This window comes from Nycticebus coucang, chromosome 10 (assembly GCF_027406575.1).
Source record: "Nycticebus coucang isolate mNycCou1 chromosome 10, mNycCou1.pri, whole genome shotgun sequence".
Lineage (NCBI taxonomy): Eukaryota > Metazoa > Chordata > Mammalia > Primates > Lorisidae > Nycticebus > Nycticebus coucang.
The window spans coordinates 42124766-42151720 of NC_069789.1; the positions used below are offsets into that span (position 1 = coordinate 42124766).

Genomic DNA, 26955 nt, shown 5'->3' on the forward strand with positions numbered 1-26955 from the left:
ATTTTTTTTTCTTTCTGGTTTTGCTGAGAGCTGGGAAGACACAGCTGTGGTCAGGCAGGTAGGCCACAGCAGTAGTCTGCTTCAAGGGGGCTGAGAGATCTTTCTTCCTTTGGCCCTAAGAAGAAAGTATTGGCAAAGCAGAATTTGTTTATTTCATTTTCATACTTACTTAATTATTCCTTCTTATTTTTTGTTTTTGCTCTTTTTCTTCTCTTCCTATTTTTGGCAGAGGAAGAGTCTGGCTCAGCTTAGACTGGTAAGGAGTGCCTGATTTTGAGGAATCCACCCAGCCCAGTCCCTCAAAATCCTTGAGTTGCAGGCATGGCTTTAGCACCGTGCTGATCAATACCATTTCCTCCATCACTCTCATCCTCTCTTCCTGACCTCCTTCTCTCTAGTTCTTCAAGTCTTTTGTTACTCCTTCTCTTTTTTGTTTCTTCATCTTTTCTTTTACTCTTTGCTTATTTTTTTTCCTCTTTCTTTTCCTCATATTTCTACCTGCTTGCTCTTTACCTTTGTCCTCCCTTTGGCCTCATACCAAGAGGCCTCTCTGTCTTGGTATGTGAGGAAGTGAGAAGAGACAAGGAGAAAAAGGAGGTGAACAAAAAGAATGCACACATGAAGAAGAACCAATAGAAAAATTCAGGCATCATGAGAAACCAAAACAAAGCAACTCCTCTAAGGGACCATGAGACAGCTTTTACAGAAGATTCCTCCTACAAGGAATTAATGGATCTGACAGAAAGGGAATTCAAAATACGGATGATTAAGACAATAAAGGAAATGAATGAGAAAATGAAAAGACAGAAACAATAGTTGGATGAGAGATATGTGGAATATAGAAAGGATATGGCTGAGCTTAAGGAAATGTCATACACAATCAGGGAATATAAAGATGTGATAGAAAGTATCAAAAATAGATTAGACCATGGAGAAGAAAGAACCTCAGACCTAGAGGATAAAGTTTTTGAGTTCACTCAGGTAGTTAAAGAGGCAGAAAAGAAGACAGAGAAAGCAGAGCAGGCACTTAGAATACTATGAAACTCTATGAAGTGTTCAAACATACAAATAATAGGGATTCCTGAAGGGGAAGAAGATTGTCCCAAAGGAATGGAAGCCCTACTGGAGACTATCATTAAGGGAAAACTTTCCAAGTTTTACTAATGACCTGACACACTCCTTTCAGATGGATGTCAAATTCCAGGTCATCTCAACTCTAACAGAGCTTCTACGAGACACATTGTAATGATCCTGTCCAAAGTCAAGATGAAGGAGAAAATACTGCAAGCAGCCAGGAGTAAGCACCTATTGACTTACAATGGCAGAGCCATTAGGATGACAGCAGACTTTTCAACTGAAACTTTTCAAGCCAGAAGAGCATGTTCATCTATTCTTTAGCATCCTTAAACAAAATAAACAAAATATTTTTCAGCCCACAATTTTGTATTTTGCTAAACTAAGCTTCAAAATGAACAATGAAATCAAATCTTTTGCGGATATACAAGCACTGAGCTAATTTGCCACACAAGTCCAGCTCTAAAGGAAATACTTAAGACCTATTCAGCACTGACCACCACAATGGACTACCACTAAAGTAAACACTTAAAAGCCAAAGGCCAAAACTTAGCTTTTACAATGGCACAAAGGATAAAACTACACAACAAAATTTCTCACAACAAGATGTTCCACCATACTTATCGATACTCTCAATAAATGTCAATGGATTCAATTTACCACTGAAGAGGCACAGGCTGCCTGATTGGATAAAAAAATCACAAGCCATCAACATGCTTTCTCCAGGAGACACATCTAGCCCTGAAGAACAAATTAAGACTCAGAGTTAAGGGATGGAAAACAGTATTTCAAGCAAATGGAAAAAAGAAGAAGGAGGGGCTGCAATCTTACTTGCAGATACAAGCAGATTCAAAGCAATTATAATTGAGAAAGACAAAGATGGACACTTCTTACTGGTCAAAGGAACAATACAACAAGAAGATATCACAATTTTAAATATTTATGCACCTAACTAAATGCTCCCAGATTTATGAAACAGACCCTGATGGGTCTAAGCAATATGATATCCAGTAACACCATAATAACCAGGGATTTTTACACCCCTTGTGCAAAACTGGACAGATCCTCTCAACAGAAACTAACAAAGGACTTAAACGTGATTCTAGAACAAATGAGATTAACAGAAATATACAAAACACATTATCCCAAAGTAAAAGAATATACTTTTTCTTGTCAGCCTATGGCACACATTCCAAAATAGATATCCTGTTTCCCTGAAAATAAGACAGTGTCTTATTTTAAGGTGTGCTCCCAAAGATGTGCTAGGTCTTATTTTCAGGGGACGTCTTATCTTTCCTGTAAGTAGGTCTTATTTTCGGAGGATGTCTTATTTTGGGGGAAACAGGGTAACATCCTAGGATAAGAATCAAACCTCAGCAAAATTAAAAGAACAGAAATTACACCTTGTCTCTTCTGAGACTGTAAGGCTATAAATGTGGAACTCCAGTCCAACAAAAATGTCCATCCCCACAGAAAAGCATGGAAATTAAACAACATTATGCTGAATGGTAATTGGGTTTAGGAAGAGATAAAGGAGAAAATAGTTAATTCCTCAAACATAGCAACAATGAAGACACAAGTTGCCAAAATGGGTGGGATACAGCAAAAACATTTATTGTACTAGATGCCTACATTTGAAAAACAGAAAGTGAGCATATCTACATACTCACAAACCATCTTATGGAATTGGAAGAAGAACAATCTAAACCAACAGAAGAAATAACCAAAATTAAATTAGAGATTAATGAAATTGAAAACAAAAGAATCATTCAGAAAATTAACCAAACAAAAAGTTGGTTTTTTTGAAAAAATAAATAAATGTGACAAGCCTTTGGCCAGACTAACTAGAAACAGAAAAATAAAGTCTGTAGTAACCTCAATCAGAAACGATAAAGGGGAAATAACAACAGATGCCACAGAGATACAAGAGATTATCTCTGAATACTACAAGAAACTTTATGCTGAGAACTTTGACAATGTGGAAGAAATCAATCAATACTTGGAATCACACCCTTTCCCTAGACTTAATCAAGAAGAAATAGATGTTATGAACAGACCAATTTTAAGAACTGAGGTCAAAGAAACAATAAAAAAATCTCCCAACAAAAATGCCCTGGTCCAGATGGCTTCACACCAGAATTCTATCAAACTATCAAAGGAGAGCTTATCCCATACAACAGAAACTATTCCAAAAAATTGAGAAGCAAAGAAATCTTCCCCAACATGTTCTACAAAGCAAACATCATCCTGATACCAAAACCAGGAAAAGACCCAACTAAAAAGGAGAATTTCAGACCAATTTCCTTAATAAATACAGGGGCAAAAATTCTCCATAAAATCCTAGCCAACAGATTATAGCTTCTCATATTGAGTCTTCCCAGCCATACATCACAATCAGGTAGGTTTTATCCCAGGGATGCAAGGCTAGTTTAACATAAGCAAGTCCATAAACATAATTCACCATATCAACAGAAGCAAAAACAAAGACCATATGATCCTGTCAATAGATGTAGAAAAAGCATTTGATAAAACCCAACATCCTTTCCTAATTATACACTGAAGAATACAGGGATAGGTGGCACATTTCTTAAAGCGATAGCAGCCATTTATGACAAAACCACAACTAATATTATACTGAATGGAGTAAAACTGAAAGCTCTTCTACTCACATCTGGAACAAGACAAGGTTGTCCTCTATCACCACTACTATTCAATAGTGCTGGAAGTTCTAGCCAATTGAGTCAGGCAAGAGACAGTAATAAAGGGCATAAAAATGGGGACAGAGGAAGTTAAACTCTCCCTCTTTGCCGACAACATGATCTTATATATAGAGAAACCCAAACACTCAACCACAAGACTCTTGTAAATGATAAAAAATGTACAGTAATGTCTCAGGAGGTAAAATCAATGTCCACAAATCAGTAGCTTTTATATACACCAATAACAGCCAAGATGATATGCTAATCAAAGATACAATTCCTTTCACAGCAGCTTCAAAGAAAATGAAATACCTAGCAATCTACCTATACAAAAGAGGTAAAAGACCTAGTCTATAAGAAAGTTACAAAACCCTAAAATAAGAAATAGCAGAAGATATTAACAAGTGGAAGAAAATATAACGCCATGGCTGGGAAGACTCAATATTGTGAAAATGTTTATACTTCCCAAAGCAATCTACACATTCAATGCAACCCCCACTAAAATACTAATATCATACTTTCAAGATTTGGAAAAAATGATTCTTTGTTTTATATGGAACCAGAAGAAAACCTGTACAGCCAAGGAAATTCTTAGTAATAAAAACAAGGCCGAGAGTATCAGCCTACTGGACTTTAGGCTATACTATTAAGGCCATAGTGATCAAAACAGCATGGTATTGGCACAAAAATGGAGAGATATACATCTGGAACCTAACAGAAAAAAATGAGACGAAACTAAATCTTACAGTTACCTGATCTTTGATACACCAAACAAGAACATACACTGGGGGAAAGAATCCCTATTCAATTAATGGTGCTGGGAGAACTGGATAATCACATGTAAAAGACTGAAACTGGACCTGCACCTCTTACCACTCACTAAAATTAATTCAAGTTGTATAAAAGAGCCAAATATAAGGCATGAAACAATTAAAATCCTTGAAGAAAGTATGAGGAAAACACTTGAAGTTATTGGCCTGGGGAAAGACTTTATGAAGAAGACTCCAGTGGTAATTACGACAACAAAAATAAACAAATGGGACTTAATTAAACTGAATAGCTTCTACACAGTGAAGGAAACAACAACCAAAGCAAACAGACAACCTTCAGAATGGAAAAAGATATCTGCATATTATGAATCAGACAAAAGCTTGATAACTAGAATCTACAGAGAACTCAAATTAAGCAACAAAAAAAGATCTAACAATCCCTTATATCAATGGGCAAGTGAGATGAATAGAACATTCTCTAAAGGAGACAGATGAATGGCTAACAAGCATATGAAAAACTGCTCATTGTTCCTAACCGTCAGAGAAATGCAAATCAAAACTACCCCAAGATAGCACCTAACCCCACTGAAAATGACCCCCATCACAAAGTCTCAAAGCTGGAGATGTTGGCATGGATGTGGAGAAAAGAAAACACTTTTATACTTCTGGTGGGACTGCAAACTAATACAACCTTTTTGGAAGGAAGTATGGAGAATCCTCCAAGAACTCAAACTAGACCTCCCATTTGATCCTGTAATCCCATTACTAGGCATCTACCCAGAAGAAGAAAAATCCTTTTATCATAAGCACATTTGCATTAGGCTATTTGTCGCATCTCAATTTACAATTGCCAAAATGTGTAAACAACCTAAATGCTCACCAATCCAGGAATGGTTTAACAAGCTATGGTATATGTACCATGGAACAGTATTCAGCCACCAGAAAAGATGGGGTCTTTACATATTCTGTATTAACCTCGATAGAGGTGGAACACATTCTTCTTAGTGAAACGTGGAAAGAATGAAGAAGCAAGAATCGATGTACTTGATTCTGATATGAGGGGAACTGATGCCAGTACATGGAGGGGGGTGGAGGAATGGGGGAGCAGAGTGAGGGAAGAAGGGAGGACACACTTCTTAGGGGCGGGACATATAAAGTCCCCATAAGAGGGACTTTACCTAACAAATGCAAACAGTGTAACCAGGTTCTTTGTACCCTCAATATTCCCTAACAATAAATTAATAATAAAATAAAAGAACTCGGCAGTCTAAGTCTAGAGCCCAAGTTCTTATCTATATTGTACACTGTCAGTTGTGTTAGTGCAATTGCAATTATTACGTCTGTAACTCAGGGAATGTACGTGCAACTGATTCTATATCATCTCTAATACAGTAATGATATTGCTTCTTGTACCACATTTTCAAATACATGTGCATGAATGGTTCAGCAAGATCAAGAAGACAAACAACTGCACAAAAGGACAGTAAGTACTAGAATACTACTTGCTCCATGCACCAATAACTAATGTGTATGAAAAACCTAGCATATACAAAAGGGGACAATGAGACTAACGTTTTGTCATATTTTAAGAGGCTGAGACTCACATGTATCTTGTGGCACATGTATTCTTTAAAACTGTGACTTACAGTTTATTTACACTGACTGGTTAAATAACTTACAGTCAGCAAGGATAAACATGCATGCATTTGTGCTTTTGTGGTTTCTTTCTGTATCCCAAGTTAGGAAAGAGACTGGATTGATCTTAATTAGCTCATCTCACAAATTCTAAAAAAAAAATCCTTTTTCCACAATTCTAGATTTCATATTTATGTATTATATATATTATGATTGCAAAAATTTTAATTTCATTGGGTGGCGCCTATGGCTCAGTGGGTAGAGTGCCAGCCCCATATATCGAGGGCGGTGGATTTCAACCTGGCCCTGGCCAGCTAAAACAGCAATTTCAACTGCAACAAAAAATAACCAGGCATTGTGGTGGGTGCCTAAAGTCCCACCTACTTGGGAGGCTGAGGCAAGAGAATCACTTAAGCCCAAGAGTTGGAGGTTGCTGTGAGCTGTGATGCCACCACACTCTACCGAAGGTGACAGAATGAGACTCTGTCTCAAAAAAAATAAAAAAAATTTTAAATTCATAACTTTATAATACTATAACCCATAAACTTTACAAAATCAAATTTTATTCTCACAAATCAAAAAAAGCCTTGATAAAATATTGATTGGTTCATAGTTATCTTTTAATAAGGTTCAATTGGTACTTGAGAAAATAATGAAAATCTTCCCTTACACAGCAGAAGGAAACTAAGATAAATCCCAGATGAAACCAATAATTAAATGTAAAAATAAAGAAAAGAAAAAAGCATACTGTAGAAAAACTAGTAGAAAATCTATTTGAATATTCATCCAAGTTTTAAAGAAGAAAAAACTTAAAACTCAGAAATCATTTGGGAAAAAAATCATGAAAAGAAAGACTAACAGGTTTAACAACAAAAACAACAACAAAAGCCTTTTGTGTCACATTATAATGGAATGAAAAAGAAAGCAAATTAGGTACAAATTAAAATTAGTTATTTATTTTTAACACTCTTTTAAAAACACTGTATTTTTCAATACATATGTTGTAAGATGGACATTCTAAAACAAGTGATGGTAGTGTCAACTAGTACTTTTTTGGAAAAGAATTTGACAATATGTATTGAAAATTCTAAAAATGTTCAATTAAAAGGAAGAATCACGGCTTTTAAAGGAAATAAGCCTAGATTCAAAATTCTTTTTGGTGCTCTGACCTTAGGAAAATTCACTGTCTTTGGTACTCAAAGATGAACTGGATGAAGTAGTGGATCTCGGAAGGGAGAGATCAGGAGCAGGGCAAGAGGACAGCAGTTACCACGCAATGTGATAAACTCCTCAGTGTGTGCCATGAGGGATGTCACTCAAAGTACTGTCTACTTCTTTTTTAACCTATAAAGACTTTAAAATTTTATTGAAAAGCAATGTCTTTTTCTAATCTTTTCTTTTCCTATGTCTAACACACGTCTTCAGGCTCTCATTACTTACTACTGATACATTTGGTAAGTCCTCCCCACGTCTCTTCCTTTCACTTATCCCCTCTACAAAATTAACTTTCCAAAGGATCACTTTAAGTAACTATATGACTCAAAGACCTTCTTCAATGATAACATCCAAAGGTAATACTCACTGGAAGCTTGGAATAAACCAAAATATTTTATGAGCATTATCTTGTAGTAAAATAGATACCGTATTATTATTCTCACTTTAAAGATTAAGCAACAAAAATGAAATACAGGTAATTAAGTAGTGGGCCAGTTTGGAAGTGAAGACTTTAGATTTGCCCGTTTTTGTCCCTGTTATGCTATCACGTTCTTTAGTCCCTTAGCGTAGTGACAGCTGTATCAGAATCAACCAAGGTACATTCCAATCAGACAACAAATTTTCTGTTACTGAGAACTAATGTCCAGACAAAAACAACAAGCACTACTTTTTTTTTAATTTCTATTTTGCTGTTCATTTCATTCCCTATAGCTAGACATCTATACAATAGCAAACATTTAAATGATTTCTGCATCTCAATTGCTATCCTAACGTTTCTATTAAACCCTTCTGTGACAGCCCCAAATGCATGCGACCTTTTCTTCCTCTGGATTGATATGGTACTTAATTACTTAAATCACCAATCAACTGATCAGGTCATGCCATTCACTACAGATTTCCTGAGCATCTGTTGTGTGCCAGACATTGTGATGGGTCCTGAGAAATGAAAAGGAATATGCATTGCCATTTCCTTGGAAGAGCTGCTAGTTATACCGTGATTAGGTACTCATCCCAGCCTGGTTTGCTTTATAGTTATCATTTTAAGAGTGTCAATTTAAGAAATTTGTAAGATAGATCCTGTTCTATTTAACTGCGTGTCCTTTTGAATATCTAAAATACTGTCTGGCATAAGGTGGGTACTTAAAAACTATCTACTAAAGACTGAATGAGACATTCACATATTTTGAATTCTATCTTCTGTTTCATAATAACTGAGACTGAGCAGAGTGTCCCTTCCCTGTGCTCTTCCTAATACTCACATAATGCTCCATGTTTGTCTCCATTAGAGTTAAACATCAATGTTAAACAGAGAAACACAGAAATATAGAGTTAAACACAGATGAAGAAACTGAGGCCCAGAAAGGTGACATTACTGGGCTGGAGGCAACACTGCTTTTAATGAACAAAAGAAGAAACGGAAGCCAAGACAGAAGAGAATGGATTCTATTGCATTATATCGCCTTTTGTAACACAACAAACAGTTTCATATTTCAATACACACAAAGAAAGTTTAATTTACCCCAATCCTAGCTATAATAGAATTTCAAGGTAGATTTTAATGTTATTCAGAACATAATGAAGATAGTTGTTTTATAATTTCATCATTAAATACAACTTATTATAAATTAAATAGCTACATTTGGAAATAAAACTCTTAATTAAAATGCATCCTGTACCACTCACATTCTACATACCCCATCTCACTTTTATATGCATCACAGACAGAGATTTTAGTAGTTTGTGTATTTGATGAGTACAGAAAAAGAAAAAGGTATTAAGTAGAATAAAGAGCTAGGTTACATTCCCTTGGGAACAGAGCTTGGTAAAGTCATTTTTAACAAAAGTTTATAAATACCCCATACTTGTAATACTACTTTAAAGAGTTTAATTTTCATAAATTAGATGGTATATTATGACTATGCAGTCTATCTTAATCATGACAATAGTTTGGAACCTATATTCATAAGACTTAAGCTAATTAAAATAAAATGTTTTGAAAACTAAAATGAATAATCTCTTAATTAAAAAACTAGAAAGGAAATTCTAACTTCCATGAGATTCTCAAAATATTCAATGAGAAAATCAATTAAAATGTCATAAGCTATTGTTTATAATTATACTATCTTTGAACCCCTCAATTTGCAAAGATTATCTGAAACTATGAATGAGTTATATGACACACAAGTGCTTCTAAGTAATGTTCCAAGTACAATTAGATATACAGAATTAAAGAAAAGTAAAAAAACTATGTATTACCAACATTTAAAGGTCTCACCTATTAATATCCTGCTCTTCTTGATGCCACTTTTTACTTCATCATCAATCAAATCAGTAAGGACCTGACACATTGCATCAATTGAGTCCAGGTGTTCTGGGCAGTCATTAGATATTTTAAATCTGTCAAACCATACATTGGAGATTCCTCCTTTCATAGGAGTATATGGCCTGCATACAAACAAAAAGGAAAGAAAGGAAAAAGGAATATTAAAATAGATGCTTTAATTCCCAAAGTCTCATGTTTAAAATGAATAATTTCAATTTCCTCCAAGTTTTAGAAGTTAAAAAATGCATATCAAAAATACTCCCATGCATATTCCATTAACTCTCCTATACTTTATACTGATTCCATTTGCCAAGGCCAGTTCATTATGTTTACTTACACTCTCCATCTTTTAAGAAGTAAACAGATCTACAGTACTAGTGGATCTTAACCCATTCATTATATACAAATGCTATGTTAGTTTACACACACACCATGAAGGTATTACAAATTACAATGGAATAAGTTAAGGGTTTCTCTGTTGGCAGAGGTAAACAAAAGTAGAACAAAAGAAATCTTAACAGATTTCTGTAGGTAAACATAAAGAGATATAGAGGGTTATATTAGATAAATAAGGAGAACAAAGGTTTTCCAAAGGTAAGGGACAGGAGAGTTCGATAAAATATGTTGCTTATATCTTGGCAAGCCCTGCTTTCTTCTTACGTAATGATGAATAACAAGGTTTACTGTATGCAAGAGAATAGTAGAAAACACAGCCAGTGATGAAACTCTCTATCGTAATTTGAAAGAACTCTAAACCAAAGACAAGCAACATTTCCCCTTGATGACCACCGATATAGATTCCTCCTGCACCAATACCACTATAACTTTGCCATCTCATGTTTAGCTGTACACTCTCACCCTCCAAAGTCAGTGAAGTCAAGCACAAAATGTGCAGCTAGACTTGAAGAAATGGGATGAAGACAGAGGTGTTTAACAGACCCCAATTGAGACCTGAATATGATTTCCTGTATTTGTTTTTTGGTTTTTTTTGGGGGGGGGACAGGGTCTGACTGTCACCCAAGCTACAGTGCAGTGGTATCATTGTAGCTCATTGCAACCTCCAACTCCAAGTGACCCTCCTGCCTCAGCCTCCCACATTGCTGCGACTACAAGTGCGTACCACTACACCTTGCCAAATTTTGTATATTCCATAGAGACAGGGTCTCGCTATGTAGCCCAGGCTGGTCTCAAACTTCTGGTCTCCAGTGATCCTCCAGCCATGACCTCCCAAAGGACTACAGAAATGAACCACCATGACTGGCTCCATGTTTTTATGTTACTCAGCAAACCCACAGAGCTAGAAAAATCCAATTCTCATTGCCCTTAGGAAACATGCAATCTTTAGGACCAGTGGGTAGTGCTGAAGAAAACAGGAGAATTCTACCACTTTTCTATATTGATCATACTATATAAAGAGCCTGGGCATCCAGGGGATTATACTTGGAAAGTTTCTCAGAGAAACTAAAAAAAATCTTGGAAACAAGAAAGGTGCACTAACTTACCTTTTTGTTAAAAACTCACATACAGAAGATCTTTTATTTACTCCAACAGGATATCATAAACATTATTTTTCTACAATTTAGATGGATAATATCCTTGTAAGTCAATACCTAAAAAATGAAGCATTTTTCCGAATTTATGCAGATACATAAAATGTTAGAAATGCCATAAATGCATGGTTTTTGTCTTTTTTTCTATAAATATCATTTGTTTTTGCTTCTCTCTGCATTCCTCCTCTCCTCTCCAGCTCCCCCACATATATATCTTCTTGTCCACCTACCTATCTTCTAGGTAGACCATCTTAATCATCTGGAATACATCCTTTAATGCATATTTACAGACTATTTCCCACAGCAATTTTATTATTTGCTTAATAAAAATAAAATAAATTTATCTGCTGTTCTTATGTGCATCATGCATTTGACCTTTAACAATACCTCATGGAGGGTGGTGCCCATGGCTCAGTCGGTAGGGCTGAGGGTAGTGGGTTCAAACCCGGCCCTGGCCAAACTGCAACAAAAAAAATAGCCAGGCTTTGTGGCAGGCACCTGTAGTCCCAGCTACTCAGAAGGCTGAGGCAAGAGAATCACCTAAGCCCAAGAACTGGAGGTTGCTGTGAGCTGTGACACCACAGCACTCTAAAGGCAACAAAGTGAGACTCTTGTCTTGAAAAAAAAAAAAAAAAAAAAAAAAACCTCATGGAAATACTTCCAACTAATACAGTTCTAACTTAGACTTTTAAGCAGCTGTATTATACCCTATGACAAAGATGTTTTATAATTCTCCTACTAGTGGGTGTAGTAGACCATAGCTTTATGGAAAGAGAAGCTAGAATTAAGATCGGAATACTCAGCAATTATAAGAAACACCTGTAACAGCTAGGCAACATACCATCTTGGTGATAAGGGCATGGGGAAGGGTTTTGGCTCTCAACACGAGAGCTCTCGAGATGGGAGCATTAATGATTGGCAGTCACTCCACCTGTTGTGCTAACAGCCACGAGATTACGTCTATACGAAGCTGCAGGAGAAGGTAGTTGAGAGCAGGCATGCTGTTCTTTCACGGACCCGCTCACTCTGGCTCTTTTGCTTCTCCTGTTTGCAGGGCCTCTACTGGAGGCTCTTTCAAGAAGACTGCTGAGATTCAATCTCTTAATAAGACTGCTTCTCTTCCTCAAATTCTCTCTCTCTCTCCCTCCCTTCTGCTAAAGTGAATAGCCCTTAGGCATCTAAGGGTAATTGTTCTCCAGACAGATAACAGCATAGCAGTCTGAATCCAGAACCTAGATAAGGTGGCGGGAGACCTGGCCAGTCCCAGCCCAACAACTGGGCATTCCTATGGCACCCAGGTTTTAGTCAGAACAATGCTGCCCTAAACATACATGCATACATGTTTTTGTCTATTGGAACTTTTACTCCTTTGGAACACAGTTCAAGAAACAGGACTGCTGGACTGAAAGGAATTTTTTTTTTTTAAATAATAGCTGTATACATTAATGCAATCATGGGATACAATGTGCTGGTTTTATATACAATTTGAAATATTTTCATCAAACTGGTTAACATAGCCCTCACAGCCTTTTCTTAGTTATTATGCTAAGACATTTATATTCTATATTTAGTAAGTTTCACATGTACCCTTGTAAGATGCACCTTAGGTGTGGTCCCACCAATTACCCTCCTTCCACCCATGCTTCCCCCTCCCATCCCCTCCCTCTCCCTTTCCCCATATTCTTGGGCTATAATTGGGTTTGAAAACTATAAATTGGTTTCATAGTAGGGCTGAGTACATTGGAGACTTTACCTTTTTCATGTTTACATGGATGGGGCTGGAACATATCCTTCTTAGCAAAGTATCTCAAGAATGGAAAGGCAAAATTTTTATTTACTGTGTCAAAGGTTATAAAAATTCACCTTTCTACAAAAAAGGTAGGAAAATATCTCTTGTTCACAGCACTAACAGCGGTGCATGCTGACATACATTAAAATGTTACCTAAGACTATCAGCTGACATTTTAAAATAAATTTTATTGAGGTATCATTGATATATACGTGTATACATTTTAATATAAAGTTCAAATACTTTTGACAATGCAACCACCATCTTCCTAATGATACAGAACATTCCTTCTTAGAAAATTCTATGCTGCTCCTGTAAGAAAGCCAAGCAATTCTCATAAGATTCCCAGGCCACCACTTAGTGATCCTATCAATGTTGATTAGTTACACTTATTCTACAACTCTACATAAAGGCAACTGCTGATTAATACCATTTTCTTTTTCTTTTTCTACTGGGATTTTGAGTTTTTTCTTTGTTAGCTTAAAAGAGTACTTTGTCTATTACTGACAAGTATTTGTCATTTGTATTTCAACTTTTTTTCCAAATCTATTTTTGTATATTGACATTATATATTTAAAACAACTTTCTTATCAGAGGAAAGACTCTACATTTGATATAATGCCTATTTTTACAAAAAAATGAATTTCTGAGTATCCTGATTTAAGAAACCTTTTGCAATTGTAGATTTTTTTCACATAGGATCCCAGATTTTCTTCTAAGACTTTATTTTCATTTGTACATCTAAGTCTTCATTTTTAAAGGAATTTTATACAGAAAGTAATCTGAGGGTTTAAATTTTATTCCATTATGAATAGTCAATTGTGCTTTTATTAAGAGGAAGAAAGGAAGGGGAAAGAGAAAGACATCCTTCTCAGATAATGGTGAAATTTCACCTTTGCCATATGCTTAATTTTATAGTTCTCTATTACCTAGTCTCTCTCAATCTGGGTTCTGTGGGACAATTAAGTTGTAATACCCAGGACATATACTATAAACAGAACTGACTCTTCTCCAATGCATCTAGAATGGAATTAATTCTACACTATCCTTGGGAAAATCAAGAAAATAGATACTCGAATAATTTCCTGTGTTCTGTGACGTAGGTGAAGAGCTTTGAGTAAGGCTCCATTTTGCCCCACTAATCTATTTATCAGTTAGTATCACATTGACTATACTACATATTAAAGAGGCTTTACAGGACGTTCTGAAATTGTCTCATCTTTGTGCTGGCTATTCTCATTGCTGTTTATTTATCTAAGAAATTAATCAAAAAAATAGTAAACATTAAAATACTTTCAAATAATTATCCTTAGAAGTCCTTTCGGATTTTTAATTAATACTGCATTATTGTCTGAGAATTAATATTTTGTGACATGAACTTGAAAAGAGGGCAGCAGATTTTTGCAGACTGAGCTCTCAGGGCTTTTCCCACATTGCTCTCAATCTGGGCTTTCAGCTGGTACTGAAAAGATAAAATCCTGAACCAACTCTCTAGCAGGATTCCTGCAGAGTCTAAATTCTCTCTCTCTCTTACGCCTTCTGACCCCAGATGATGCGTGGCTCAAGAGGTACATAAATTGGAGAGAAGGCAGAAAGCATTCAAGCCTTCTTCCTCCCAGAATCTCTTCTCAGAATTAACTTCGTTAAAGTACTCTGAAAATGAAAGTAGGTGCTTTCCACATAGCCATTGTCAAACAAAATGAAATCTCAAATTGTATTAGAACTGTCACTAAAATCACAGTGAAGTCCTAAATCACAACTAAATATGCAACATTCACTTTTAAGTCTGAATTAGACTGTTACCATTTTGAATTATTTCTACTTCCCTTTTCATTTTACTCTGCTATTTCTGTGTTTGTCTGTCTAAACACTTAAATAAGGATGATATCATAGGCCAAAATGTGAATCATTCTGGGAACTCAGCCATTAATGGGAAAAAATAACCTTCATCTTAACTCTTAACTTTCTTTTTTGACAATGCCTTACTTAATTAGAGATAGATGCTCCATAAAGGGAGAATCCCAAAGTAAGTATGTAGTAGCTTTCTGTTCTCACTGTTCTCTAAGAAAATTAAAATTCTGTACAAATGAAATATTTAGGAAAATTTAATGACAGAGAATAATTGAAAACTTTTTTGCAAAGAAAACAATCAAGAATGTATAAATCTCTTAAAATGTTAGAATAACTTTTAAATAAAACATAAAAGATTATTTCTTAAACAGCTAAAAATTACTGGCACATATGTTATACTCATTCACCTTCTTCCTCAAATAACTCACTTTATTAGCTGGTATAAAACAGCTCAGACATTACCACAGTAAATAAATATGTTTGGCAAAGAACATCTGTGTGACTCCTAAATCGATCAATCAATCAATCAATGCATTTACACACTGGTAAAGTATTAAGCTAGAATAAAATATCCAAGTTAAAAAAAAAAAAGAAATGAAAAAAGAGTTGATATTCAGCTTGATACTAAGTTCTGTTTCTATCTACGTTCCCTTAAAGTCATAAAATCAAAGGGTTTTCGTAACCTTTAAGATAATAATCTTGCTCTAGTCTTCCCCTTTGTCCTCTTTTCATACCATAGCCCACCGCATTCACTAGTTTCTAGTCACAGGACAAGCTCCTTATTGATCCAGGGGCTTTGAGTATGATAGTCCCTCTACCTGGAAGGCTCTTCCCAACAATCCTGAATGGTGGGCTCCCCTCATCATTTAGGTCTCAACTCAAAAGCCATTTCTCAGGGGAGCTTCTTTGACCATCAAACTTAAAGTATAGCTCCCTTCTCGCCAACAATGCTCTCGCTCCCCTACAACATCTCTTCCATTAACCTACCTGACTGTCTTAATACCAGTCAGCACAATTTTAAATTCATACATTTAATTTTTTTGTTGTTGTTGTTTTCTATCTTTCTGTGAGCTCCCTGAAAGCAGGAACTTCATTTTTCCACGGTGTAGCCCCAGGGCCAAGAAGAAAGTCTGACATACAGTAGGTGCTAAATAAGTATGTTCCGAAGCACAAATGTCAATAATCATTTGTGTCACTTGGAAATGACCTGTGCCAGCTAGAAATAAAAGAATGTTTCAAATTATTTTATTTGTGCTTTGAACATCTTTCATTTTAACTCTTACAAAACCCATACTGTGATTTCTAGAATTAGTCAAAAAAAAATTTTTTTTATAAAAACATTATGCCTAAGAAAACAAGCATTTACATAGGTTAGTAGGTATTTAAACATACCTAATACTTAACAAAAGAAGTAAACTGTTTCTTCAAAATGTTTTATTTATTTATTTTTTAAATAGGGTTTCTTACTAGTGTACTTGTAATACACATCTACTGGTATCAGAAGAGGGACCTCCTAATACCATGCTTCAGATAGATCTCCTACATGATGGAGTAATGAGGAATCCATTGTTTGCTATGCCTAAATAGAAAGTATCCAAATCTATTTTACAATACATATTTAATGTAAAATATAAACATGGACTTTATGTGGAAAAATTGTATATTGAAAAGTGGAGACATTATGCAAATCTTATTAAGAACTTTTCAAAACACCAAAAAAAAGCTATATCATCAAATAAATCATAAATGGCTTATTAAAAAATAACTTTAAAAAATTGAAATTCTAATCGTAAACCCAAACTAAGAAAACCTCTAACTGTAAATACAGCTACAGTGTGTCACACAAATAAAAATCTTTATTGGGCACTTCAATTAAAGAGCCCAAATTAACCATTATGAAAAAATAATGCAATATTTTCCACCTAAATCAACACAGCAAACTAACTGCTGACTTTCACTAAATATGCCCTTAACTTAGCTGATTAAAAATATCTATTAAATGTAGTTGAGAAGAAGGAGTACCTTATAGCCAACTGGTAATTCACCATTTATTCAAAACATACTGATATGATGCAATAGACCAAAACTGTAGATATAACAGACTGTTCTCTTCTTAAGTTCTTTAAAACATGTAAATGAAAATTGTAACCTGGTTTAGTGGTATCTTCGATGTATGCTGATGACATACATATGACAACTATCACACACAGGGTGAGGAGGAACGAATATACATAGTTATAAGGCTTCTAACGTTCACTGAAAATCATAAAAAATTAACTTTAATAGGTAAAAAGTTTGCTAAGTATATAATCCCTAGACCAATCAGAATAAAAGGGAATAAATAAATTAAAATGGAGTATTAAAAAAATCAAAATTAAAAGGAAGGTATAAAGGGGAAATAGAAGAACAAAAAGCAGTACACCTGAATTCACAAACGTATTAATTGCTACTTTAAATGTAAATGGATTCAGGCGTCCTCAAACTTTTTAAACAGGGGGCCAGTTCACTGTCCCTCAGACCATTGGAGGGCCGGACTATAGTTTAAAAAAAAAAAAACTATGAACAAATTCCTATGCACACTGTACATATCTTATTTTGAAGTAAAAAAACAAAATGGGAACAAATACAATCACACCACTTCATGTGGCCCGTGGGCTGCAGTTTGAGGACCCCTGAAAATGACAGCAACATCAGACTGGTTAAGTAAAAAAGCAAAGCCCAACTGTGTGTTGTCTATAAGAACCTACTTTAAATATGACATACGTAAGTTAAAAGTAAAAGGATGGGAAAAGGTACAGCATATACCTTAATCAAAAGAAAGTAAAAGGATTAAAAAAAAAATTTGCCATGTAAACAGCAAGATTACAAAAACTCATGTATACTACATTACCATTAAACAAAGTATATACTTCAGGGTCTTGAGAGAAATTAAAATGAAAATTGTAAAGGTAAAAGTAGCTATGAATGAAGAAGATAATAATCCCACACTGGTGTGTACCTGAAAATACAGCCTATAGATGCGTCAGAGAAAACTTGCACAACTAAAGGGGGAAACTGACAGATGTACAATCAAAATTGGAGATTTTAATATCCATTCCTGGTAACTAATAGAACAATTTACACAAAAAATTACTTAAGCATATATTAAATATATAAACCACCTTGAACTACTGACATTTAAAGAACACTATAAACAAAAATGCACAATAACAATCACCAAGATAGACCCTACGCAAAGCTATAAAACAAGCTCCAGTGAGTATCAAATAAATAAAATCATACAGGATATTTTCTCTGAAAACAATGGAATAAAATTAGAAACCAACAGCAATAAGGTATCTAAAATAATCCCAAATATTTGGAAATTAACAATATATTCCTAACTAATCCATGGGGTAAGAAGGTCCCAGAACTGTATTATTTTCTGCAACTCGCCCCAAAAATAGTACTTTGTATCTCACATGTTATTCTTACAATGTGACTCCAATATTCTGATATTTCATCAAGAGGTAGAATCTGAGTGCTCTTTCAACTAATGAGGAAATAGCCCTATATAACTGCCAAGGCTAGGGCTTTAAAGGCAATATAGCCTTCTCCTGGTTTTCTTAGAAAATTTTGCTCTTGGAAGCCAGCCTCCATGTTGCCAAGATGTCCAAATAACCATATGGTGGTGAGGCCTCACATACGTGTTACAGTAGTAAGACCAAAGAAAGGTCCCAGTTAATATTCAGCATTAACTGCCAGATATGTGACTGAGCCTTCAGAGGATTCTAGTCCCTAGCAGTCAAGTCATGAGTCACTCCTGGCCTTCAAGTTTCTCAGGAAAGGTCTCAGATCAAGTTCTCACCACTGTGCTCTGAATTCTTACCTCACAAAATCTGTGACCATAATAAAACTGTTATGTGGGTTGCTAGTTACACAGAAATAATAATGGAACCATGAAGGAGATAACAAAGTATTTCAACATAAATAATACAAAAATAAAAGAAAACATTAGTCTCCCCCTCCAATTAATAGGACTTGAGTGATAAATGTACACAAATGGAAATAAGATAAATATAAGAGTAGACATAAACAAAATAAAGAAAACAAATAAGAGAAAATAATAAAGAAAGTTCGCTGGATAAAAAGATTAATAAAATTGGTAACTCCTTGATAAGATGAACCAAGAAAAAAGATATAGATCATCATTAATCAGCAATAACATAACAGATATCAGTATGTCTTAAAAGCATTAAAGGGAAATACTATAAACTTTATGCCAATAAATTTGACAAATTTGATGTAAGATACACGTAACATTACAAATACAAATTATCAAAACTGATCTAAAAATAAACAGAAAATCTGACTATCTGGGTTCTATGAAAGAAATTAAGTTCATTAGCAAAACCTTCACACAAGAAAACTTTAGGTCCAGATGATTTCACTGGTGCATTTTAACAAACATTTAAGAAAGAAATACTACAAACTCAGAAAACAGAGAAGGGAACACTTGCTAACATATTTTTAACATTTTCAAAGACACGCAATTAGCACAAATAACCCGCAGGAGATCAGGTCTTCTATCTGCACTACCAAACACTTAATCTCTCCAAAATAATATTTAAAATTTTTTTGACTCTTCAAACTTACATTATCATTTTGTTATATCTCTTTCAATATTATCATTTGAGGTAAGAAAGTTCTTATTATTACATATAAGAAGGTTCTTGAGGTCCCAGTTCTATTTCTTTTTAATACTAATGAAAAAATAAAGCATATTATTTGCATAAGCACATAGCGTGTGATATGGATCAAGGACAAATAATGAGAAATCAGACGGGGACACAGCTCAGCAGAGCTCAGATATTTCACATATACAAAAAATATCTGCAGTTTAAATGTTTGCTTAAATTACATGTTCGGAGTAAAAGAAGTACGCAGATTGTAATTTAATATTTATAAAAATCAGTTTAACTTCAACACTATACAAATCTTATTATGAATTCTGTCAAACATACCTACAGGTTATATAATCTAAACATTTATTAAGTGGTCAATTTCTTATTTCTATTCCAGTTTACTGATTCCAAAAGCATATATTATTTCTAAATAATCCTTTTAAATGTGGAAAGAATGTCATAAAATCCTTTTTTAGAGATTAAACTCTGGTTTAACTAAATTATTAGAACGATTACACTCGTTGGAGTTATTAAATTTCCTTTTGGGATGAATATTGGGAAGAAGAGAGTATGAAAGTTAAGTAATCTGGAGGGCCAGAGGAGGTAGAGTCCTGTAAATCATGGTTGAGTTTAAACACAGTTAAAACTCAGAGACGTAAGGACTACTGTATAGAGAAGGAATAAATAACTCACCTGGCAAAATTTAGCCCAACAGCGTAACTACAATAAAGAACACATTCTGCAAAAAAGTGTCCCAGTTTAAGGTATCTTAAATACATTATTAAGCACAAAGAACATCTAGTTGGTACATCTCTTTACATACATACATATTATGCCAGTTATATTGGGCAGTGAAATAAATTATCGCATACCTGCGAGGAGCTGTTGGATAAATAATTTTTATGTGTTGGAATGTTAAATCTTGATTTAAAACTTGCTTGATCCACCTTCTTAATCCTTGTCCAGAATCACCTAATGAATCAAAAAAAATCTAGATTAAGATAAATATTTTAATAATACAATTCATTTAAAAGTAATTTACAGCTTTCAAGTCGTATAGGACAGGGTAAGAGATTTAAAAAAAAAAAAACTCCACATATAAAAATAATCATATAGAAACTGGTTCATCAATATGCATTGGTCAGGCATCAATAGCTAGCAATAATTTTGATTATTTTATTCCTGGCTTTCCCACTATCATTCTGAAGACCTTGTTTAAGTTTCCTCATGTGTTTAACTGGTAAAATAGAAATAAATAAATACATATTTCAAAAACATATTCTTTCTCTATATAATTGTAACGTCATTTCTTATCTCACTCTGAAAAATAACAAATTTCTAACATGATGGATAAACTTTTGTAGTTGGAATAATCCAATATAATATTCTTGGTTAAAACAAAAATAACCTTTTAAAAGGAGTATTCAGTGTACTTTTATTTTTAACTTGAAGGGGCTAGAATTTAACTTTGGTAACACACTGTATGACCTAAAATAATGATTATATATCTCAAGGCTGAAAAATAACCAAAACTCATAAAAAAATTAATGTACATATATTTGCATCAAAAAATAGAAGAAACTAGATGTCCATCTTATATAGTTCTGAAGAGGAAATTTAGAGGTCACAACTTAAAATTTTCTAATCAATTAATTCATTAAGATACCAATTAAAAATTATCTATTGAATATTGATTACTGTGCTAGGCATTACTCACTCTGCCAGAGAGGCACTGATGGGGGCTACAGGAGGAATAGTGACCACCTTACTCTCATGGCATTTATAGTTTATTGTAAGAAATGGACATTATTCAAATAACCACACAAATAAACACGACAGACAAATGTTAACTGTTGCAAAGATGAGACATTAGGTGCTGCAGGGGTTTATCACACTAAGATCAAGTTAAGGAGTTCAGAGGCAACTTCACTGGGCTATAAGTTCTACAAGGCAAGTTCATTATGTGCTTTATCCGGAGTTTGTTCACTTAGTGCCTAGAATAAGACTGAGAGAAACTGGGCATCCAGTAGATAAGCTGTTGAAAGGTTTGAACTAAAATCTACAGGATAGTGAGTATGACATCTATGAACTGAATAGCAGAGACAAAGAACAGCGACTACCAGTGTGGATGGAGAAGGAACCTGACGCGTCCTAAGAGCATAGAGAAACCAGGTACTGACGGACAGGTGGCATGGTTCTAAAGGGTCACTCTGCAAGCTGTGTGAAGGCAGAACTGAAGAGGAACAAAAGGACATGTGAGGTTAGTTAGGAGGCTACTGTTCAGGTGACAGATGCTTAGACTAGGGCAATAATGCAGACAGAACTAGATACTAGAGAGATTTAGGAAGCAAATGAAAAGAAACTAGCAATAGATTTGTTTCATGAGGGTTAAAGGTCAAAGGTTTCAAGGATGACTAATAGGTTTGTGGGCAGAGCAACAGTGTGAACAGCACTATACACCTGCCTAGACAGAAAGCACATGAAGCACCAGGTTCATACACACTGAATGAGAGGTGCTTCTTTCTAAGGTACAAGGTCTTACACCACGGTGGGCTGAACCACTGATGGCCAGTCACAGTAGAAGACAAAATCAGCATAGGCTCCTTAGAACAACATGCCAAAAATGAATTCTACATTATTAAAGACTCATTAAGAAAAAAGAGAGAGAAGGGGAAAGTATGTGGAAAAAAGAACTAATGTGGCACACAAAGCCTAATATACTTATTACCGGACAGTCTGCAGACTCCTGCCCTACACTACGTGGATGACAGTACCCTCACAGATAGCCTCTCCTACCTGGATACCAGTACCCTCTCAGACAGCCTCTCCTACCTGGATGGAAGTACCCTCTCAGATAGCCTGTCCTACCCGGATACCAATACCCTCTCAGACAGCCTCTACCACCTGGATGCCAGTACCCTCTCAGACAGCCTCTCCTGCCTGCATGGCAGTACCCTCTCAGACAGCCTCTCCTACCTGGATACCAGTACCTCTCAGACAGCCTCTGCCACCTGGATGCCAGTACCCTCTCAGATAGCCTCTCCTACCTGGATACCAGTACCTTCTCAGACAGCCTCTCCTACCTGGATGCCAGTACCCTCTCAGACAGTCTCTCCCACCTGGATACCAGTAACCCCTCAGACAGCCTCTCCCACCTGGATACCAGTAACCCCTCAGACAGCCTCTCTTGCCTGGATGCCAGTACCCTCTCAGACACCCTCTCCTACCTGGATGCCAGTACCCTCTCAGACAGCCTCTCCTACCTGGATGCCTGTACCCTCTCAGACAGCCTCTCCCACCTGGATGCCAGTACACTCTCAGACAGTCTCTCCTACCTGGATGGCAGTACCCTCTCAGACAGCCTCTCCTACCTGAATGCCAGTCCCCTCTCAGACAGCCTCTCCCACCTGGATGGCATTACCCTCTCAGACAGCCTCTCCTACGTGGATGCCAGTACCCTCTTAGCCATGTCCCTCTCTTCTCACTACAGGCTTTAGTGCTGTTCCTGGAACATGTCAAGGAACCTACCTCAGAATCTCTGTCTCGAATTTTTTTTTTTTTTCTAACAGACTAACCCCACCTTTCAACACAATTCACTCACTAAAGTCTAGCTGTGAAGTTCCATCTTCCAAACTCCCCCCCACAATACCTCATATCCACCTTACCCTGTTTTCTTTTTTCCAATAAAACCTCTCTTATTATTATTTTTTTTTTCCTACTAGAACATAAGCCCCAGGAGAGCAACATTTTGGTTTGTTTTCTTCATGGCTGTATATTAAGAGCCTAAAACATAGCCTTGTACGTAGAGGCCATGTGACAAATATTTTGAATGAACAGATTAATGAATGACTATTGGGCAGCTGGATAAACATATTTAGTACTCAAAGGAAGCCTGAAAAGGATTTGAGTCACTGATTTACAGGTAAAAATGTGAGCCGCTATGGAGTTTAGCCTGTGGAGGGGAATGAAGAGTAAGAAAAGGATCTACATCCAAACATCCAAACTTTGGGGAATCCCATCATTAATGGCCACATAGAGGAGCGGATGAGCCAGAGGGAGCAAATAGAGATAGAAAGATAATCAGCAGAATTTCCAAGAAGAAAGCTAAATGCTGCCAACAGTTCAAGTAAGAGGAAGACAGAAAACTGTTCATTACTTTTAGCAAACCAGAGGATACTGGTTAGCATCAGCAAACTCAAGTTCAGTGCTGAGCCTTCCTATACGGGGAGAAAGCCATAAACAAAACACATGGTTTGGGCTTTTGTGAACTTTATAGTTTAGTGTGGAATACACTAGAACAGAAACAGTGTCCTACGAGGAGCATATAACAGAGTGAACTAATCTATTCTAAAAGACTGATCAAAGCTAATTAAACTACCATTTCTTTTAATCATACTAGCAGGAAAGGCTCAAATTAAATTGGTTATATAAAATTTACATTCCTGTATTTTCTTTCTATGGCTGTTGTAACCTAGAAGAAAATCTCAATCTTTCAAAATTTTTTGTTTCTTAAAATCTGTCTCTACAAAAGTTAAGACTGAATGCTACAAAACTACTCCAACCATCTATCTATTCACAATATCCACTTTTTGAAAAGTGATCATCTTATTCCATGGTAAAACTGTTACCGTAAAACACTTAATTGGTTAACAGCATGGTAAAACTGACTATCATAAAACGGTTATAAGCAGTTTGCCCATATTTGGATTAACCAGAAGCCACACGTTTCCTTTAACATAACCACAAAGCCTAATGTAAAAATCACTAGCCTCTAACCTGGATGATAAAGATCTACTCCCAATAAGAGTTTCATTTACTTCAATGGAGATTTAAATATATAGGAATTACATACTTGCATACTTGGCAGAATTTTCTGGGTAAATTTTTTAGTCCAAAATACAATATGTATATAATGTATGACTGGCTTTTAAAGACATGCCCTGATAGGTTGTAAACACATTAGTAATTTGAAATTGCAATAAGGATAGTTACTTAAGCAACGTAGTCCAGGAGAAAAAAAGAACATGATCTAGGCATTCTTCCTAATGACATGGTGAAATAATTAACTTATTTATGAGAAGGGGTATAGTATAGCAGTGGGGAATTTCTGAGTATTAATAAATAAACAACCTTGGAACTGTGAATGGTACTACCAGTCTCCTAGTTACAAAGCATTGCTGTCATCTTAAACACTTCACCTCCAAATATATGTCTAGTCTTTCCATTTAAACATCACTGGCTCTGGCTTGGAGCCGGTAGCTCGGTGAGTAGGGCACCAACCACATACACAGAGGCTGGCCGGATCGAGCCTGGCTGGGGCCAGCTAAACAACAACTACAACCAAAAAATAGCCCGGAATTGTGGTGGGAAGCTGAGACAAGAGAATTGCTTAAGCCCAAGAGTTTGAGGTTGCTGTGAGCTGTGATGCAACAGCACTCTATCCAGGGCCACATAGTGAGACTTTTGTCTAAAAAAAAAAATCACTGGCCTCTTTCTTCCCTATCACCAAAATGACACATCCTTGTTCAGGGTTTTTCACTTCACCCTGCAAAAGCACAGATTTTGCAGTAAGAGAAATTTGGGGTCAAATATCAAATCCCAAATCCACCCCCTCTCATAGTAACAGCCCAGTGACCTTGGGCAAGCTGTTGAACTTGTCTGTTGTCGTTTTCAAAAGAAAGAGAGTAACTCCCACCATTGCCCATTTTCATTTCTCTGCCCTGTAGCTTTCCAGTTTCCTCCACTACCCAATCACCATCCTTTTTAAGTCCATAGGTCTTAACTCAAACACCACCTTTTCAGAAAAGTCTGACAAGCTCTTCATCTTCCAAGTGCTTTAGCACATTTTCTTTCTTAGAATTCACTTGGCAGCAAATCATGCACCATCTTGTGATATTCCATTCACTGCTGACTCAAACTAATTGAATTGTTTTTGTTTTTAACGTTAGGTACACCCCCTGAGGACACTGGCTGTGTTTCATTAAAAAAAAAAAAAAAAAAATTCCTGTGAACTTACCCTGGGCCAAGCATTGGGGGTGCAAAGTTTAAAACAAGGGTCCTTACCCTTGAGGAGCTCACAATCCAGTAAGGAAAACAGACATAAGTAATTACATATGAGTGTTAGGAAATGACATATCCAATTAAGTACATGTTGCTAAAAAGGCAGGCAGTGAATAAGACCTGTCCCTGGGACTCAAAGTTACTCTGGCTGTATCTTGAGAAAGGGAAAAAAAGGAAGGGGCAGGAAAAAGCACAAGGAGAAAAGGCACTTCAACGACCACACAGTGCTTCATAGAAATGAAGGAACTCAGTAAATATAACCTAACTTTAATTGATCTCAACCTGTTGCCTACATTAGCATGGAAGTCTGAAAGCAAGCAATGGCAAATAATCCATTGCAGCGGAAGAGTCAATCACTAGTAAGTGACTAACAATTTATTTGCCTCTAGCAGAAGACTTACCTTACTAACTTGCTCTTTTTAACTTGGGGAGAGGAAGGGAGCTGATAGGAAGGACTGCAGTGGATAGAATGTTGTGCTGTTGTGCTTGGAAGGCTGGAGAGTGCGGCGGGAGACAAGGGCCGGAAGCAGGGTGATAGGACAGTGATCGAAAGATAAAGAGGAAGACAAAGTGGGACCTGGGCGGACGAGGACAGCTGACCCTGCACACTAGTTCACAGCCCGGGGATAGGCGGGGGAGAGCCACCCTCCCGCGCCCACTGGACCCTTTTGGGACCCGGCGCCTTCTGAACTCGAGCAACACTAGGACAACCGAAAGAAGGATGTTTCCCAAGCTGCAGAAAACCGGGACGCAAAACTGCAATCCACCTGAGCCGTGCAGGAAGATCAGAGAGGCGCTGTGCCTCCCAACTGGCGGCACAACACAGCGCTGTAGCAGAACCGAACGAGACGCAGCCGCCATCGCTGACACCACGAGGGCATACCAGACCCCGCCCCCGCGCCGCACGGGGTCGCGCACGCGCACGTAGACTCCGCGCGAGCGAGCGTCTGAATGCGCGCATGTGCGAAGCGTGGCGCGGTCCTGCCTGAAAAGTATTTTAATACTTTTAAAGTATGTTGGTACGTTGGTGTCGAGTCTGAGGCAATTTTAACTGGAATTGAATTTGGTTTTACTAAGAGTCGTATTCTACATGTGTCACCCCCGTATGGGCTTTTGTAATGACTAAGGGTGTATCGATAGCCCAAGCATTTGTTGTAGGATTTTTAACTGCTATCTTAAAGCTCAAGATTACCTTCCTATTTGGAGAAATATTAATGTTGTCAGGTTTAAAAGCTAAACAGATGCAACCATATTTTATCTTCTATCTGGGACTTGCACAGGATGTTTGCAGCTTTTTATACAGGGTAAGCCAGGCATACAATAAC

At 36.4% G+C, this 26955-nt stretch overlaps 1 protein-coding gene across 1 annotated transcript in view; it reads right to left on the reverse strand.

The window, feature by feature from the left end:
* The window catches only part of LYPLAL1 (lysophospholipase like 1), a 38432-nt gene extending 11912 nt beyond the window's left edge, over positions 1-26520 (reverse strand). Inside the window, exons 1-3 of the mRNA XM_053607373.1 lie at positions 26398-26520; positions 20443-20542; positions 9669-9838 (exon numbers count right to left, since the gene is read on the reverse strand). Of these exons, the coding sequence (XP_053463348.1) occupies positions 9669-9838; positions 20443-20542; positions 26398-26491 (364 nt within the window). The 5' untranslated portion in view covers positions 26492-26520. The remainder of the gene's footprint in view (positions 1-9668; positions 9839-20442; positions 20543-26397) is intronic.
* Between the last annotated feature and the right edge of the window lie 435 nt (positions 26521-26955).